This window comes from Myxocyprinus asiaticus, chromosome 7, assembly GCF_019703515.2.
Source record: "Myxocyprinus asiaticus isolate MX2 ecotype Aquarium Trade chromosome 7, UBuf_Myxa_2, whole genome shotgun sequence".
NCBI lineage: Eukaryota > Metazoa > Chordata > Actinopteri > Cypriniformes > Catostomidae > Myxocyprinus > Myxocyprinus asiaticus.
Window position 1 is genome coordinate 29,681,902 of NC_059350.1, and position 17,101 is coordinate 29,699,002.

General features: G+C 40.1%; 1 protein-coding gene and 1 pseudogene across 1 annotated transcript; one reads left to right on the forward strand and one right to left on the reverse strand.

Annotated features, from left to right (window-relative positions):
• Positions 1 to 1,338: 1,338 nt before the first annotated feature.
• LOC127443702 (inactive ubiquitin carboxyl-terminal hydrolase 53-like) lies at positions 1,339 to 10,135 on the forward strand (annotated as a pseudogene).
• A 969-nt stretch (positions 10,136 to 11,104) lies between these two features.
• LOC127443746 (fatty acid-binding protein, intestinal-like) lies at positions 11,105 to 12,709 on the reverse strand. Its single transcript, XM_051702604.1, has 4 exons — positions 12,510 to 12,709; positions 12,096 to 12,268; positions 11,567 to 11,674; positions 11,105 to 11,342 (listed from the first exon to the last, which is right to left on the reverse strand). The coding sequence occupies exons 1-4, from the start codon at positions 12,601 to 12,603 to the stop codon at positions 11,292 to 11,294; spliced, it is 426 nt and encodes a 141-aa protein (XP_051558564.1). The 5' UTR covers positions 12,604 to 12,709; the 3' UTR covers positions 11,105 to 11,291.
• Positions 12,710 to 17,101: the final 4,392 nt, after the last annotated feature.

A 17,101-nucleotide genomic window follows, 5' to 3' on the forward strand; every position in this document is an offset into this window, starting at 1 on the left:
CATAGGCCAAAAGCGAGATGCTGGTCGTCACAGCCACGACATCTTATAGCTTCCATGTGTGTTTATACATAGGGCAAGACGTGGTTCTCACAGCCATGACATCTCACATCTTCCGTGTCCGTTTACACACAGGACGGGACACAGTTCTCTTAGCCAGCAGCAGCAGTGGAATGGAAACGCATCAAAATGATCAAAGATGATCTATTGCATGTTTAAACAGACCAACAATTACAAAAATAGTGCAGATGGGAGCAAGAATGGGTCCAGGATACATTTTTAAAACAGCGAGGCATTTTTGCAGATTGGTTTCGATAAATGCTTTTTTTTTTTTTTTGCACTGGGGAGAAAGTTCTGAAACTTACAGTATGTTTTTTTTAGTGCAATGACCTCTTGTATGTCAAAATATTAAGGAAAATTGTATTCTTCATGACATGACTCCTTTAATGAAAGTTATTATGAATCATTTTGAAAGTGATTATAAATAACTGTCATTAATCAGCAGTCAAAAGACCTTCCAACATTGTGCATTTTGAAACATTATTGAGGCTATTGATACTTTATTGTTTATTGAAACTGGTGGTTTAGGCAGATTAACTTGATGACTTAATGACTTGATGTGGAGATACAGTATGATTAGATAAAGTATGTAATCTGAGGTCTGCAGTCTCCATGATAATCTAAATATGAGGAATATGTCATTTTGGGATTATCTCCTAGTCTCCTATGTCCTGTTTTTCTCCAGATGTTGGAGTGGTAATTTAGGAACTGAGCTGGAGACCAGAAGGTTGTAGGATTGAACCCCACAAGGGCACTTAACCCTAGGTTTCTGCAGGAGGACTGCACCCAGAGCATATAGTACAGATGTAGCACAGCAGGATTAAAAGTGGAGTAGAGGACCTGCACTCACTGAGCACTTTATTAGGAACACGTTTACACCTACTTATTTATGCGATTTTCTAATCAGCCAATCATGTGGCAGCCGTGCAAAGCATAAAATCATGCAGATATGGGACAGGAGCTTCAATTAATGTTCACATTGACAATCACATGTGATCTTAGTGATTTCTTGGTGACTAAAGCTTATTTGTGGGGTATACATCCAAAGGTGCACTACAATGTTAAAGTCCTGAAGTTATTAATGCATGAACTAACTTTTCTATATCCTAATAGAGAGAATATTTTTTTTTTATCATTAATTTATTTTTTATTGGAAAAATTAATTCCAAGTCCATTGTAGAAGTGTATACAATAGGGTTTTGATGGAATTTGTTCAAACCAATAAGTCTGAGAATGTAGAATGTAATGTTTTTTTTTATTATATATATATATATTTTAGATATGACATATCTTCGGTCACCTTCTCCACCTGAGAATGATCTGAGGTATCATTCTGACCAGAGAACTCTGCTGTCACGAGCCTCTAGATCTGAGCATTCTTCAGTGCACCCTCGTGGATCACTCCAGGAGTCTCGTTCAAACCATGGAATGGCCACCAGCCTCCAAATAGAATCATCATCCCTGACCCATTGTGCGTCCACAAATCTCCCAGAACGTAGCAAGTCCAAGCCCTCATGGAGACCAGTGCGAGAAGTCTTGAATGTAGACAGTGTGCTGAGTGAACTGGAACGACGTCAGCAACAACAGCGTGGGAGTCCTCGATGTGTCCATCGCTTCAGCCAGGAGAGAGGGCTGATGAAGGAAAAACAAAATGGTCTGATGACTATATATGAGGATGACTCAGAGTTGGAGATGGAAAGTCAAAGCTCCCAGGAGTCTCAGCGACAGATGATGGTGACAAGCACTAAAGTCGGCGCTCATGTAGCACAGCAGTTTGATAACTGGATGATCCAGAGGACGGAGTCAGGGTATGAGAGCAGTGATAGGTTAAGCAGTGGTTCCACCAATCCTGACTCACCAGGTTTGGAGAACTTCACAGGCAAAGAGCTCAGACTAAATCAAGACACACAGTACCTCAGGTAAGGGAAATTTAAAGTAAATATACACTTGCAATAATTCTTGGGATTCCTTGGTATTGAATGAGTTCTATTTCCTCAGGGATCATGGTCATAATAATCCAGGTGACTCAAAAATTGAGTCGGTGCATTCTCCAGTGTACCACAGTGAGTACTACCCATAAATCCATCCCTATGGCATGACATTAAAAGCGTAGGACAGCTCTGGTTCTGATCTCTAGTTACAATCAATCTTTTTACCAATGTAGTTCATTTGGAATGTTGTTTTATTCTAAAAATTGTAAAACCATCAAGTATGTAATGGTTAGCGTACTTGCTTTAGCTGTGTTGAGCTGTGGTGCTCTTGAAGGAGATCCCCCAAGGGATTAATTCCCCCTCTTTTTTCCTGCAATTTCCTGTTCTGTCTTTCCTGTCTGTTTTATCTCTGTCATTAAAATTGATGAAAAGCTCCCAAAAAACAACAGTAAGCATTTAATTTTCCATGCAATGGAAATACAGCTTAGAATAACGTGCAGAAAGCAGTGTAGGTTATGAAACAAGGCTCAATCAAACCCTGAGAAAAAAAAAAGAGTTCAGCAGAGCTGACAGGCATCATGTCTATCCAAAAGTCTGATTCATTTATAGTGCCATGAATACTTTGTAATTTTATGCGACCATAATTCTCACCAATTCCACAGCACATGGTAGCATGCCAGAAAAACTAAGAAAATCCCATTCTCTCTCTCTCCTTCTCCTACACAGTAAAAAGAGAAAAAAAGCAGCTTAAAATGTGAAATACTTCACCTCACTAAAGAGTGAATTTATAATGGTACATAGGGATGAAGCAGGAGAAGAGAGAGATAATGCAAACCCTACATTTGCACTCTTTGTGGTTGACCAGGCTTGACTTGCAAAATTAGCACCCTTGATACCTGTCTTCCAAATCTGCATGTACTATTAACAAACCACCCAGAAGTCATTGAATTTAAAAAGCCCTTCTTAGCAAAGAGGAAAAGTACAAAAAGCTTAAGAGCCAGTAGTGAGCACACATTTAGAAGAGAAAGACAGGAGGCCAGTGAGAGTGAAAATGCAAAAGCATCATCAGTTGTCAAATGTTTTCAATAGTATTTGCAGGATTTAACTTTACAGTAGCAAATATGTCAGTTTTCAAACTCAGTTTGTAGAAACAAACCAAAAATGTATTGTTAGTTATGCATCTACAAATGGAATGCAAGCGTACAATGGTTGTCCCTTCTATTGTAAGTGCATTTCTGGTACGAGTCGATGAGAAGAGAAATTTGAAGAAAAGATATTAAGAAAATAACTTGAATTTCTAAGTTGTAAATATGTTGAGATAAGAGTATTTGTATTTTACAGAAGGAAGCTTAAATATTCGCCCTGTGGCTCCAGGAAAGGGAGCAACACAGAGAAGGACCCATCAGCCATTGAAATTCAAGCAGAGCACCAGGAAGTTTCTATACAGTGGCACCACAACCCAGAAAGACTCCTATTGCACCATCTGGGCAAGATCAGCACTTCAGATTTTGACAGTTCTGATAAAGTCACTAACCCTCTTTCAGAGCAGGAAGATAGCGCTTATCATTCCAGCACCAGTGAAGCCCCTCCACGCGAATTACCAGGTCTGAAACACTCTAGTTACCCATTGCATCCAAGAGAAGAGTCAGCCATAGCTCCATCGATGCCAGCTCACTCCAAACACGTGCAATGACTGATTGAGATCAAGTCTCCTCCCTTCTGTCCCAGAATCTTACAGGAACTGTCACAGACAAGTTGCAGAGCTTCCAATCGTGGCGTTCCATCACCACATACCACTGCAGTATACAGACGAATGGAAAACAATGGCACATGCCCAAACTCATCAGATGTGTGTTCAAAATTGGGTTCTGACCAGGAGAAAGGGGAGCAGGTGTCCAGCGAGCCTGGAGAAAGATCTTGTGGTTGGGATAAGTCATCTACCGTAGTGTTTTCAGGATCAGGAGTAGCACTGACCACTTATTTCTCTGTGGATAATTGTATGACAGACACATACAGTCTAAAGTATCACCACCAGAGGCAGCTGGTCCTCTCTCTGCCTGAACCAAGAGGAGCTGTTAGAGATGGGAGAGACACAGGACACTTGAGCCACATAGACAACCAATCTGAGCATGCCAAAAATAAGCCTAACTCTGGTATGTTAAACATTAACTGAGCTGTTCATTTATTCATTGATTTATTGACCTTCAGGATTCAGGTATTTATGTATTTTATGCAATAAAGAATAGGTACCAACCTGTTCAGGTTGTAGTTTGTGTCCTATATAAATAACTTGAATTCTCAACTGTTCATTGTTATAAAAAAAATCTTATATTCTTCAGTTACTAAATCTTAAAATCTCAGTTACTAACACAAAGGCTCAGCATTTCTGAGCATCACTTAAGAACTTACATGTTGTTGCACTAGACATGAAGCTTTGGCAGTTACTGTATGTGGAGGCAAGGGCATGGCCGAGCGTTCATCTGGAAAGAGAGTAAGCGGTAAGGGTTAGCAGCAGAAACAAGCAATTACCAGCAATTCATCTCAAGTGAGAACTTGAGATGAATTGCTGGTAATTGCTTGTTTCTGTGTTCGCAGTGAGAGACAGGGGAAATAAAAAGGGCCAGTCCTCATAGTGTGGGGAGAGAAAGAGATGTGGAGTTATGTTTGGGTGTGTCTTTTATGTTATATTGAAGTTCATTTTTATCACTAAAACTTTATGTTGACTGCTCAGCCGGGTCCATTGCACTGTTACACTGGTGCCGAAAACCAGGATTTGAGGAAGAAGGATATGCTGCCATGGAGCTATCGCCACTGGAGAGTGTCTTCAGGTCCTTGGCCAGCATCCACCAGGCCCAACACCAGGCCCTCCTGGACCTATGCATGAAGCAGCAGCAGCATTTTGAGGTGCTCCTTCAGGCCCAGGAGGATGACCTGCAGAGGTGCTGCGGAGCCTAGTACCCCAGGAGGGGCAGCCGCCGCCCTTTCCCTGGCAGCAGTGAACCCTCACGTGTTGCTCACAAATATGGGGCCGCAAGATAATCCGGAGGCCTTCCTCGAGCTCTTTGAGCACACGGCCAAAGCCCTGAGATGGCCGCAGGAGCAATGGGCGGTGCATCTTCTGCCACTGCTGAAGCACAGATCGCAGCACAACAACTTCTGGTCGCTGACCTCCTGGACTACGCATTGTTGAAGAAATCCATCATGCAATGGGTGGTCCACTGCCCAGAAGAACATCGCCAGTGCTTCCGCTCCTTGAGGCTGAGTGAGGTCGGCTGTCCCATTTGCCTTTGCTCAGCAGCTTCTGATGCCTGCTGGTGGTGGGTGCTGGGGAGAACAGCGACAACGTGATAAACTTGGTGGTGCTGTAGCAGTTCACCTCCCAGCTGCTGAAGGAGATGGCAGAAGCGGTCCAGCTGGCAGAAGACCATCTGGCGGTGTATCTGGGAGCCAGCATGCCCTACACCACATACCAAGCCTTGGTGGATTCAGGTTGTAATCAAACCTCCATTCATCAATGCTTGGTTCAAAACAGGTCATTGGATGCAAATAATCAGGTGAGGGTGAGGTGTATGCATGGGGATATTCAGGATTATCCTGTAGTAACTGTCACGATAATGTTCCGGGGACAAAAGCATAATGACGAGGCGGTGGTTAGTCCTTGTCTCACCCATCCACTAATTTTGGGAACTAATTGTCCAGATTTTCAATTATTATTGAAGGGGTTGTGTGTGTATGGGTCATGTAAGATAGTGAGTCGGTGTGTGATAGGCTGGGGAGGTGTGGCCTGGGCCGTCTGCATCTGGTCAACGTCTTCAGCTGGGCATTGCACTTGCATACCCATATTTTTCAGTTTTTCAAATATAAAAGACCGGTTGTATAGAGTGACACAGGACACTTGGACAAACAAAAATAAAACACAGTTGTTGTTGCCAAAGAGCCGTCGGGAAATGTTATTCCAGGCGGCTCATTATAATCCAATGGCAGGTTTCTTGGGACAGGGGAAAACACTTAGCTGTCTCATGGCCCATTTCTATTGGCCAGGCATTCAAGGGGATGTTCGCTGGTGGTGTGCAGCATGCTGTGAATGTCAGTTGGTGAATATGCTGGCCGCTCCAAAAGCGCCATTGCGCCCCCTCCCATTAATTGATGTCCCCTTCGAAAGAATTGACACGGACCTCATCGGGCCATTAGAACGGACAGCACGTGGGCATCGCTTTGCGTTAGTCCTGGTGGATTATGCAACACTATATCCAGAAGCAGTACCTCTGCACAACATCTCAGCACGTAGTGTTGCGGAGGCACTCTTCAGAATAATCTCCCGAGTGGGGATTCTGAAAGAAATCCTCACTGATCAGGGCACTGCTTTATGTCACGTACACTACACGAGCTGTATGAATTATTGGGTATTAAATCGATTTGGACAAGCATGTACCATCCACAAACGGACGGCTTGGTTGATCAATTTAATAAGACCTTAAAAAATATGATTCGTAAGTTCGTGCACAAAGATGCTCGGAACTGGGATAAGTGGCTTGAACCCCTGTTATTTGCAGTGCAAGAGGTCCCGCAAGCCTCCACATGGTTTTCCCTATTTGAATCATTACATGGACGTAAGCCCCATGGCGTGTTAGATGTCATGAAGGAAAATTAGGAGGAGGGACCTTCACAGAGCAAAAATGAAATTCAAAACATTCTTGACCTGAGGACAAAACCCCACACACTGAGGTGACTATCACAGGAGAATTTGCTACAGGTGCAAGAACGTCAGTCAGTATAACAGGGGAGTTTGCACCGGGAGATAGAGTACTTGTATTACTCCCCACATCGAGGTCGAAATTAATCGCGAAGTGACAAGGGCCCTTTGAGGTCACACGCCAAGTTGGGGAAGTCGACTATGAGGAAGTGCATATGGATAGGGGTGGAGCACATCAGATTTACCACCTCAACCTACTAAAACCATGGAGAGAGGCGGTCCCCGTATCCTTGGCGACGGTAGTTCCAGAGAGGGAGGAGCTCGGACCGGAGGTCAAGTCAAGTCATTTTTATTTGTATAGCGCCTTTCACAACACACATTGTTTCAAAGCAGTGTTGGGCCTCATGTATTCAGATAGAAGACAAAGGCAGGCCTAACACAGTCGTAAAAACCTAACTCAGGCCCCCACATTCCAAGTCGTAAATCTTATTGATAAATATCGCACCAAAATCAAACAAAGGGAGTCCAAAACAGACTGCAAATCAGCAGTCTCGACAGAGCGAGGAAACGGCCTCCTGTCATCACTCGAGCCTCAAGGAAACGGGTCAGAGTTAAAGGACGGAGGAAAACACATTCTACCTGTGTCCTCATGCGATTCAATTAAGAGCCATGTCCACTCTTTATTAATACTCAGGGTATTAATTATCACGAATTTGTTTTGCTGTATTGTGGTCCAACCAAATTGGACTGTTGTGCAATTTCACCATCGCAGGTGAGACAGCAACTGAGTTCATCCATTAAAGAGTCAAATAATGCGGGACTGTTTATGAGCCGTCCACCGCATCTCTGAGCGATGAACTAACAGCTGTTTTCTCTCCCACGATCGCGAAATCGGCTTTAGGGCTATCACTTCTCTCTCTCTCTCTCGTACTAACCACACACACACGCACGTGACACCTCACAAACATTCTGGCACACATTTTTGGCTCGTAGATAGCTTAAATGCTAAAGCCCAGCTTTGGTAGACGCCATTGACTCGTTTCTCTCCACCCCCATTCGCGGTCATTTTCCCTGGCCAGAAGTCTCGCGTGACATACTCTCCACGAGAGTCACGTCCACCATTTTGTGCGCGTCCCTCCTTACACACACACACACACACACACACACTGTCACACACACGCCTTATGTGTTATAGGATTATTTTTATTTCCATATCTAATCATATCACTGTTTAGTTTGTAGTTGTAAGTCGGAAGTTTATTGACTGCATTGTATTAATTATTAATTGATATTACTGCATAAATAAACTTTATTTATATTACAAAGAGAAGTGTTTTGGTTTGTTTTGCATACGCCTGTGTCATGCTGACGGGATGTCCATGCTCGGGTTCAAACCTTCATTCATTGTTTATTTTTCCGGAAAATCGATATTCTTCGGATGTCGATTTTCCTAAGAAAACAATCCAATATTGACACTGTTTTACTATTTGGTTATTAGTCCCTGATTTCAGGGTGGTGCCCCGTCAATGTTAAACCTTATTAATATTCTATTGATTTTTGATAATTGATAATTATCTTTGATGATTGTTGAATTTGAAGGATCAATAAGCTAGTGTTAATTCTAATCAATGTTTCATTGATTTTAATAATTAATGATTATCTTTGATAATGTTCTGTTGAATTTGATAATTGATGGTTATTTTTGATGATTGTTGATTTAAAGGATTAAGGCTGGGTGATGTAATGTCCCAGGTGGTGGAGGGGGAGAAGCGCCCGGTGCTGTACATAAGTCGGAAGCTCTCTATAATAGAGACTAAGTACAGCACCATAGAGAAGGAGTGCTTGGCCATCAAGTGGGCAGTCCTCACTCTCCACTACTATTTGTTGGGACGGGCATTCACCCTCTGTTTGGACCACCGCATGAAGGATGCCAACGCCCGGATCACCCGTTGATATCTGGCATCCAGCCATTTAAGTTTGAGGTGGTCCACAGACCGGGGGCATAGATGGCTGTCACGGACTTCCAACTCCAGTAAGGGGCGGGGCGGGGGTGGGGGGGGGTCGGCAGTCCGGATGGTTCCTTGGCCTGGGTCGGGCAGTGGGGGCATATGGAGGCGAGGGCATGGTCGAGCGTTCGTCTGGAAAAAGAATAAGCGGTAAGGGTTGAAAGATGGGGGAAATAAAAAGGGCCAGTCCTCAGAGTGTGGGGAGAGAGAGAGAGAGAGAGAGAGAGACACACACGGAGTTATGATTGTGTGTGTCTTTTATGTTATGTTGAAGTTCATTTGTATCACTAAAACTTTGTTGACTGCCGGATCCCAGCTTCCTCATTCTATTGAACTGTTACATTGTACTATCAGTTCCCTGTCTGTCACTCACTCGAAGTTGTGTCAATGTAGTGACACTAGGGGTTCGCTCTTGAGAGCCCCAATCACCTTTGCTTTATTCAGAAAAGGCCAATGAAAACTGGCGAGTGGAATTTGCATGCCACTCTCCGCCCCGGACATACGGGTATAAAAGGAGATGGCATGCACCACTCATTCAGACAGTTCTTCGGAGCCGAGCGCATGTGTGTTCATCCCGTCACCTTATCCTTCTGCTGCTGGAATTATGCCGCATATCAGCGGTCATCCTCACACGGTCGAGTGTTGTGCTTCCCCTGGGCACTTTGGCGGCTGAGTCCACAGGTGTTAAAGGAGTATATTCAAAAGAGTATATTTTCTCTAAAAGAGCTCGCACAAACGATTGGCGTCTTTTTAAAGATGTCCTTTCGCCTTTGTGCTACTGGGTGTGGCCGTTATCTCTCCCCACCAGATGGCCATGAAATCTGTCTTGAGTGCTTGGGTCGCCAGCATGCCGAGACAGCTTTTGTGGAGGGGTCATGTTCTCACTATGAGAACATGCCCATGAGAACGTTACGGTCGCGGCTCTCTTCCTTCTTCATGAAGCAGAGAGCCACCGCGGCTGCTTTCCGACCCGGTCCGTCCTGGGTTGAAACTCAGTCTTGGTTACTGATGTAACCTCTGTTCCCTGATGGAGGGAACGAGACGTTGTGTCCCTCCTGCCATGGCGCTGAACTGACCGCTGACATGGGCTCTCTCTCGGCACCTCAGCACAACTCTGAATGAGTGGTGCATGCCATCTCCTTTTATACCAGAATGTCCGGGGCGGAGATTGGCATGCAAATTCCACTCACCAATTTCCATTGGCCTTTTCTGAATAAAGCAATGGTGATTGGGGCTCTCAAGAGCAAACCCCTAGTGTCACTACATCGACACAACGTCTTGTTCCCTCCATCAGTGAACAGAGGTTACATCAGTAACCAAGATGTTTCTTTTTATGAAAATTAACTAACTTAAATAATTTAAACTTTTCAGGCAATAGCAGCAATAAGCCCACTGCAAAATGGCATCCTGTCACCTCAAAAGGGCTGGATGAACATGGATATTTGTGAAGATTATGGTAAGTTCTGCCTTTTGTTTGAAACATTGTAATTCTTACTTGTAACATTCAGACATAGTTTTATCTGTTGGTAAAAAACAGCAAAATCTAGTATTGATCATTTTTTACTGCCAAAATATCAAAAATAAGATTTCATTTCAACAGATATTGACATCATAATGGCTATACTAAATAATGTAATAATAATATCCTCTACCTTACTGTAATACATTGGTTAAAATAAACCCCTTGTTTTAAAACTTGAATGTTTTTCTCATAGTCTTTTAATCTAAAGGCAGTGCTGCAATGTGGGCAGTTGCGCTGGGGCCTGCGGTGTGATGCTTGAATCTCTTAAAAGAGCCATCCACAGGAGGGCAGTAAGCACTTTGGCTTGAATCAGTATTTGCTTGTGAACATGAATGACCATTTTATGCTGAATATTGAATTTATTAAACTGTAACAGGTAATATGTAAAAAAAAAAATAAATAAATAAATAAAAAAACATTTTCCTAGTCTTATAGACCTAGTTTTAAATACAAATATAGTTATTGTGTCCTTGGCTTTAATTTAATTGCAAATGGACTTTTGTACGTACTCCCTAGAGGTTGTTTGTGCAGTGTCTTCCTACTATTTTTCATGTAGAATATTGACATGATTATTCAAAATAGAGGAATAATGTAAAAAAATTTTAACTATATATTTTTTGGAAATGTCTATGCATTTATTTTTTATTCTATAATAAATGTCAAATGTTCAAATGTTAATGTGATTTATTTGCTTGCTTGTTTTTATTTTTACATCTGTTTCCAGGAGGTAATGATTAACAGCTATTCCAAAGAAACAAGTGAATATTTCCTACTTAAAAATCCAATTTTGCTGTACCTCATCAGCGTGATGGGCTGACACAATGCATTTCTTTTGGAAATTAAATCATACAGCTGAACACAACACAGTCATCATATGATTAAAAGTGTTCACAAAAGTTGTAAAAATGACTTTATTACCTTAAATATCAAAACTCACAGTGCAAATGGGACATGGTTTACATGCATTCTGTGTAAACTTTCTATCTAGTTCTGCAAGTTGTTAAAATCAAGTAAGATACTGAACAGTTCCATGTCATCCCACTACAGTTATGATTTTGGATTGTGTGAATGCTGATGATATTTTAACCCCTCTTGAAAATCCTCTTAGCTTCAACACCATCATAGCTATAGCTCTGTGGGAAAATCAAAAGATTGGAAAAGTGAGACAACACAAGTTTGTTTACACCATTTAATCTGAGCATTTGGTAAGTAACTTTGGTACAAGGATACATCATCATTTGACCTACTAGTCTACCGAAATCTGTTCTGAATTAAGGAGTGAGTTCATAATAGCATATTACATCCTGTGGTGTCTGAACCTCATTACAGTATACAACTGTACTGAGCAATAACTTACCTGTACAAGTTCATCACCAATAATCTTCCTGGTTGTTATCAGCACCTTTCCGTTGTCCTTGCGAGTGAAGGTTCCCTTCAGCATGTCACCCTCCATGACCCAGGATCCCTGTGTTCAGAAAGTCAGGTTAAGCTTATTTTGAACTGAGCAGTGTTAGAGATCAGACATACAGTACGTACTCTAGTTGACGTGTTAGTTGACTTGCTAGTTTTCTTAGGAGTCTTGTGTAGTGTTTGTTTATGGTGGGTCAAGGGTCTTATGTAAGTTACATATTCTGCTTGTAAACATTTTTAAATTTCCCTCCCATCAGAAAAGCACAATTATAGATTTCACAGAAAAAAATATAATAATAGTTCAGAAAATAAACAGCTGCATAAGTATTTCAATATTATTTGTGGCAGCAAAGAATTAAGGACATGTGTGTTGTGATAGACAACCTTCAGTAAATGTTTAAATGGACCTCATTCTTGAACCAAACTCTGCCCTTCCTAGTTACAAGAGGAAAAAGCTTGATTTTAGATATGCTTACTGAGAGCTCAGTGCCATCTGCAAGAGAATACTCGAAGGTGATGCCCAAAGTAAATTCGATGTCCAACGTCCGAAAAGTGCTAACTTCCTTCACTACGAACTTATCTCCTTTCTGCTCCAGGGTGATCTTCAGGTTGTCATGAGCAGCCAGTTTCCTCTTTACCATGTTGATGCCTGTTGTAGACATGCAGTACACACACACACACACACACACACACACACACACACACACATTATATATAAATAATGATACATTGAATCAATCAACAATGTGTAGAATGTTACAGCACTGGTTCTTGGAATCAGCCGGTTATATACATTCAGAAACAACTATCTGATTAATTGGCCTTTGCTGTACTTTATAGTAATTTACTGTCTTCACTCTACTGTACTACAGTACCTAATTGGCTCTTACCCATTTGTTCCATGAACTTCTCATAGTTCTCATTGCGATCCACTTTCCAGGTGCCATTGAAGGTCATGATGGCAGATTGTTGTGATCCCAACATCGGCCTAACTTAGCCCCGCATCTGCCTTTTATACCTGTAAAAGTGACAGCATGATCTCTTATCCGAGTATTATCTTCATGCTGATGTGGCCGAGTAAAGCTCGCAGAGTATAAATCTCACCCTCCCACCTGGCTATACATTACACATCCCAGCATGCATCACTCTTTCATTGTGCAGAAGAGAGGAGGCTTTAAGTCATTCCATGGGAACAAGTGCTCACTTGTATGGGATAGTCAAATGCTCACACAAAGTCCTACTTCTGTTTGAATTGTTTGCTGTTTAAACTGTGTAGGGTGTGTCCATTATGCTGGCTGTGAGTAAAGAACTGCTGTGATGCTTTGAATAGTGTACAGTATTTAAGCAATGACTTGGAAAAATTATGCTTAGCAAGCATAATTGTATTTATCTGTTCTAAATTGCACATTATTAACATGCAGAAACTTGTGAAAGGCAAAACTTTTACGCTGGTTGGGTTACAGATGAACTACAGTCTGCTGCCTTTTGAAATATTAATGATTTGTTTCTATAAATGATAAAAGTGTAAATACTTATTGAGCGTGAATTACTTTTATTGCCTACAATGTCTCGGATGTTAATGAAAAGCTACCAATGTGAGTAAAGCTGTATTTGGATATACAGTATTATACATTTGAAATTGTATTGGCATGTTTGGTATGAAATTATATATAACATTTGCCACCAAAAATGGCATTCAAGGCCCGTTAAAATATGATATTCAAGCAATATGCAGTACATTCACGTTAAAGAAGTTCCACCTGAAAATCAAACACTGGAGACCCCATAACAGAAAAAGGGTTATCAGTATCTGATTTCATGTGTACACATTTACAGATCTATAAACCCGAGGACTGATAATCTCTGATAATGTTTTATGTCATCATTACCTCATCCCTAATCTCTCAACAGCTCTATTAAATAAGACCTTTGAAGCTGTATTGTCCATCTTACTGTACCCAAGATAAGAAAAGATCTAAAGAAATAAAGCTAGATTAATTGTTATTGTGGTCTATGCATGTTCAAAATGTTCAAAACTAAAACTTTACTGCAACACACTTGACAAAGGGTATGAAATAATCTTCTCTTTGACTTCTAGTTCAGACACAAATTTAACATGATTTGTTACCATGTGTAATGGCTGCTTACATTTATAATAGTTTGTTGAATTTAAGTAATTGATTTCAATATATGGCAAAAATTATGATTGTTTACATTATTATTATTATTATTATTATGATTTTTTTCTATGTGAAATATTCATGTAAATATTTGTATTATTTTTGTTAAGTAAAGAAAATGTTTTTTGAGAACACTGCTCCCCCCAGTGGTATGGATTTCATGAGCACTATGGAGTTATAATGCTGCCAAATGTCGAGAGCACATGTATGTAATGCGAGAGCACATGCATGTAATGCGAGAGCACATCCATTTAATGCACAAGCGTGAATCTCTTCACTCGCATGCGGAGTTCCTTTGCATGCGCACAAACTGGATGTGCACATTTTGAGCGCACACATGCACACTCTGAGTGAGAGCAGAGGGAATCTGAGAGTACAGAGAAATTTGTGAAAGCACAGGACATATTTTGAGTGCGCACACTCACTTTCTGAGCGCAAGCAGGAAGATTTCACAAAATAGCAGTGTAAATTTAAAAGTGCATGTGAAGTTTTGTGCAAGAGCAAAGGAAATCCGCATGTGCATAGAAATTGGTGCTCGTGCATTACATGGATGTGCTCTTGCATTACATGCATGCGCTCTCAACATTTGGTAGTATTATTACTCCATAGTAGCACAGGAAATGGGGCCGGGGGAGTACAATAGTTTTCTATTTCCAGGAGGTAATAACTTACAGCTATTCCAAAGATACAAGTGAATATTCATTTCTCTAAGTTGAAAGTAGGCCAGGGGTATCCAAAGTCCGGCCCTGGGGTCATCTGCGGCCCTCGGACTGCTCTGATGCGAGAGATTTTAAAAATAGAACAGAATTTGGCCTGCTACGGAGAAATTATATGAAATTCATCTTCTTGACACTGGATGACACTATCACGAACAGCCGCTATTCACAGCACATCATCTTCACTAGTGCGTTTTGTGCTGTCGACACCAGCTTCATCCATTGGCAACAGGAGTTTTGAATACTTCTTATTTCCAAGTATGAAGCGCCATGCAGAAAAAATTAAGCATTTATTAAAGGATTGGCATCAGGTTAGATACTTCACTCATGTACTTGTTCTCATTAAAATGTCCTGATACCTAACTGAGTAGCTACTGGTTCACGGCTGCACGGGGTGAAAACAGAGATGCGAGAACCAAGGATACTCTCCCAGAAGTCCTCGGCACTGGGTGGGAAGTATGATGGAATTAATTGGTTCTTTCTGATGTTTCATTGAACAAGAAAAATTATTCACCTGCATCCCAGCGCCCTTAGAATGAGAAAATACTGTAGGAGAGAGCGCTTAAAACACACGCACATCTCTGGCTGATGAGCTCTCAGCTTGCACATGGCATGGGCTTCTACAAAATAAAATGAAGCACAATAATTTTTATCAAAATAAAATCGTATTTGTAACACAATTAACAACAGAACGGAAACTAAAATGTAATAGTTGAAAAATAAAGGATAATTTCTTGCCTCACTTCATAATAGGAAAATGTAATTTGATTATGATTATTGTGATCGGTCACACCCAACACTACTCAGTAGCAGCTCTGTATGGGTCATTATCAAAATATGGTGACAAACATGTCCCTTGACTCTTCAGTCATAAAAATTATTGAAGTATTTTATTGACAAATGTCTTAAAAAAATATATTTTTTTAAATTGCACAAAATGAAAAATTAGTGCATTGCATTAACAGTGCTTGCATGTTTTGGGGATGCAATTTCATATAGTTGTATATTTAAGCTGTGAATATTTCAATTGAAAACATTTCACACAAAATTTCACAATTACAAATTCAATAATAAATATTCATCTTCCGAAAATCAGTTCCAAAAAATTCAGTTTAAAAAAAAAAAATCTTTATTTTTCAACTATTTATATTTGGTTTATTATATTTCACTTTGCAAATTCGCCTCTAAAATTTCAGTGGTTAAAATTTGGCTTGAAATTCAATAAATTAAAGTAGACAAGGGTTAAAGAGAAAATGTTTAATAATGTTTATGTCTTAAAAGGTTACATTAGATAATTAAAATTTAGATGAAATAGTTACAAATTGTATAAATGAAATATGTAGATAAGACCAGTATGCATACTACCTGAGTGAAGAAGACCAAAAGTTAGAAAGAGAGAGAGAGAGATAAAGGGTAGATAAAGATGCCATTGAGAGCTGGAGTCTGGTCTGATGGCCTGTAACCCAGCTGCCCAAGTTCAGAGAGTAGAGCGAGCCAGAGAAAAAGAGGAAGAGCACAAGTTACAATCCTCTTTTATCTTTTCCTTGATCATGTGACCAGAACCAGATCTAACACATTTAAACTGACCATTCAGCAGACCATACTGTAACCCCCACATATCGGAGTTGTAAACATTTGCAGATCCCCAATAAACAAACACCACAGCCAATGGGCTTATATAACTTAGCTGAACTTGACAATTAAGTCATTTTAAACTGTTTCTTCTGTGTTTCTGCTTTAAGCAATTATTTCTAGTTTTATCAAGAGCCCAAAATGTGTCTTGATCAACTGTGTCTTGCTTTAATTACAGTAATATTTCCAGCCAAGAGTTTAATTACACAAAATATCTGGTTTAATGACCTAAAATGTTATATCATCCTGGGTTGAGTGTAATGATTAAGCATTCACTGGTGACCAAATGTATATAACAAGATATATGGCAGTCTGAGTTTGAATTAGTGGTCCTCATCTTATTTGAATACAATGTAAAATACTATATACAGTATGTTATAAAAAAGATGAAAAAGCCATGGTGTCTACAATTACATTTTATTAGTTTAATATAGTTTAATTTATTTATCAAAACTGCAACTGTCCAGGTCCTCTCCCTGTTGCTCTTGGACTTCATCAACACCTGATTGCACGACCTAGTGGTAAAGCATAGAAACAGCAAATTAAGATTGTGCATTGGCACTCTACTGCTTTTCCTACAATGCCAGTATGTACAAGGTTGAATTTCCAACCAAATTTTTACCACTAAAATTTTAGAGAATTTTGCAAAGCGAAATATAATGGAACGAATATTACCTGTTGAATAATAAAGATGACATTTTAAATAACTGAATTTTTTGGAACTGAATTTTGGAAGGTGAATTTTTATTATTTAATTTTTAATTTTGTGCAAAATGTTTTCAATTGAAATATTCACAGCTTAAATATACAACTATATGAATTTGCATCCCCAAAAAGTGCAAACACTGTTATGCTTTTTTTTTTCAAAGACATTTGTCAATAAAATATTTTCATATGAAAAAGATTTAAAATAATAAAGTAACCCCATTTAAAAGGCATCATTCTACAATCTAA

Bases quoted from the DNA above. Each gene is read 5' to 3' on its own strand.
- LOC127443746 (XM_051702604.1), bottom strand. From the start codon at position 12,603: ATGTTGGGATCACAACAATCTGCCATCATGACCTTCAATGGCACCTGG. The intron at 11,675-12,095 runs GTAAGCATATCT...TTCTGAACACAG, and splicing joins CAGATGGCACTGAGCTCTCA to GGATCCTGGGTCATGGAGGG. The intron at 11,343-11,566 runs GTAAGTTATTGC...ATTTTCCCACAG, and splicing joins TTGGTGATGAACTTGTACAG to AGCTATAGCTATGATGGTGT.